Source organism: Tachysurus fulvidraco, chromosome 9 (genome assembly GCF_022655615.1).
Source record: "Tachysurus fulvidraco isolate hzauxx_2018 chromosome 9, HZAU_PFXX_2.0, whole genome shotgun sequence".
Taxonomy (NCBI): domain Eukaryota; kingdom Metazoa; phylum Chordata; class Actinopteri; order Siluriformes; family Bagridae; genus Tachysurus; species Tachysurus fulvidraco.
The window spans coordinates 27,482,307-27,484,498 of NC_062526.1; the positions used below are offsets into that span (position 1 = coordinate 27,482,307).

Genomic DNA, 2,192 nt, shown 5'->3' on the forward strand with positions numbered 1-2,192 from the left:
TTAAACAGACTATTTTGTATAGATAGGCCTTGAAGGTTTCCATCACAGACAGAAGTTTTGGCCTGTCTTGGATCTGAGCTACTCTGAGTGAACAAATGCAAATGAGCCAGGCCTCACAGGTGATGGGGGCATTTGCACAACAAAAGCAGGGCTAAAGAACTGTGAAAATCTCAACAGGGGGTAATCACACCTCGGGACCTGCACCAGAAAAATCCAGTAAACCTAGTGTTAAACAGATGATGGAGTAACAATATGGTAATGTGGAGGAATGTTACACAAAACATTATATAGTTTAATTTAGATCACACAATCTAATAGATGGAAAACCAAACCACCAGTCAAACCAGAACCCAGCATATAGAGGCTGAGTGAATGTGGTGTGGACTCTGTGGAGGAGCTTCATGGTGTCAGAGACACTGTAGAAGGACAGAGTTCCTGCACTGTGATCCACATACACTCCTATTCTGGGGGATGATGGAACACTGAGATCAGTCTTAATGTTGTTGTGATAGAAAGAGAGAGAAGAAGAAGAAGAACATTTCAGACTCCAGGACTGTTTGTTGCGTCCAAACCCACACTCATCACCCAGACCTTTCCTGCTGATGTCTTTATATGAGACTGATATGTACACATAACCGCTCCACTCCACCTCCCAGTAACAGCGTCCACACACACTCTCCTTACACAACACCTGCCGCCAGGAGTCAAATCTCTCTGGATGATCAGAGTACTGTTGATTTCTCTCACTAACTGTCACCACTCTGTTCTTCTCAGACAGAATGAGGTTACGATGTGTCGTGTAGGGATCCAGAGTCAGAGAACAGAAATCTAAATAAAAAGAGAAAAACAAACTGAACAATGTGAACATGTTGGGTTTAATTCACAGAATACTGTATATTCATATGAAGTGTGTGTGTGTGTGAGTGTGTGTGTGTGTGTGTGTGTGTGTGTGTGTGTGTGTGTGTGTGTGTGTGTGTGTGTGTGTGTGTGTGTGTTATACATTTCAGCAACTCTTCTCTGTTCTGTGGATCTGGTGGTGAAATGATCTGAACTGCTGCAGCTGTGGAAAGAAAAATGACAGAAATAACAGACATTTACACGTATTTTTAACCAAAAGGTTTGTGCTGTAGGATCTCATACCTATAAATATAATGTATCATTTATCTTTACTGTACAGAGCAGCAATAATGAGTTCACAAACACAAAACACATCTCATCACTTTTTATATCTTAGGAATTTCAGCACTTGTCCATCATTGTGTTTCTCCAGCAGGAGCAGCTCCTCTTACCATGTGGACGGATTTTGTTGAATTCCTCCTCACAGAATTCCTGGAGTCTCTTCTTCAGATCTGAGAGAGAATTCTTCACTCCATCAAATGACAGATGTTGAGGGACCCTGATGCTGGATGTGTCAAAATTTGGTCGGATAAATTGAGGAGACTGACGTCCAGAAGCTAAAGCCTACAGAGAAGAAATGAAATGAAAGACACACTTGTGATGTCAGACAGGGACATTTATTGCTGCTTTAATGAGAGGTGTTTTAGAGGGTGTGAGGAACAGCTGACTCTGTAGATCAGACAGTGTGTGTTACCTGGAGGAAATGGATGTGATCATGTGTGTGTGAAAGCTTCTCCATCTCAGAGACTCTCCTCTGAAGATCATCAATCTCCTGCTCCAGTTGCTCCAGGAGTCGTTCAGCTCGACTCAGTTCAGCCTTCTCCTGAGCTCTGATCATCTCCGTCACCTCTGAGCGCTTTTTCTCCATGGAGCTGATCAGCTCAGTAAAGATCCTCTCATTGTCCTCCACTGCTGTCTGTGCACTGAGCTGTTAGGAGACACACAACACATGAAGGTCCATTTAAAGCTCATCTCTCATTCTCTCTCTTACTGGGACTCTAAATGTCTCCATGTTGTCCATGTTGTGTGTGTTTCTAGGAGCAGCTCTGTCTCTGCTCACTGCTCACCTTTATAGTGTTCACAGTCTGTTTCAGCTCCTGCACCTTCTTCTGCTTCTCTTGGAGTCTCTGCTGGAATTTCATCTTCTCCTTCTTTATCTCACTCTGAGGACACATATGATGTTATAAATGATGTGGAGATAAATATTAACGACAATAAAAGGGTTAAAGTTCACTACTGTCTTGTTCAGATTAGATTAAGTTGTAAAATGTCTCTTGGCCGAGTGAAGGTTCACT

The 2,192-nt window shown here is 42.6% G+C and overlaps 1 protein-coding gene across 1 annotated transcript in view; it reads right to left on the minus strand.

Annotated features, from left to right (window-relative positions):
• LOC125145476 (stonustoxin subunit beta-like) overlaps positions 1–931 on the minus strand; it is a 1,391-nt gene extending 460 nt beyond the window's left edge. Inside the window, exon 1 of the mRNA XM_047818445.1 lies at positions 1–931. This exon is cut by the window's left edge and continues 460 nt beyond it. Within this exon, the coding sequence (XP_047674401.1) occupies positions 293–868 (576 nt within the window). The 5' untranslated portion in view covers positions 869–931 and the 3' untranslated portion in view covers positions 1–292.
• Positions 932–2,192: the final 1,261 nt, after the last annotated feature.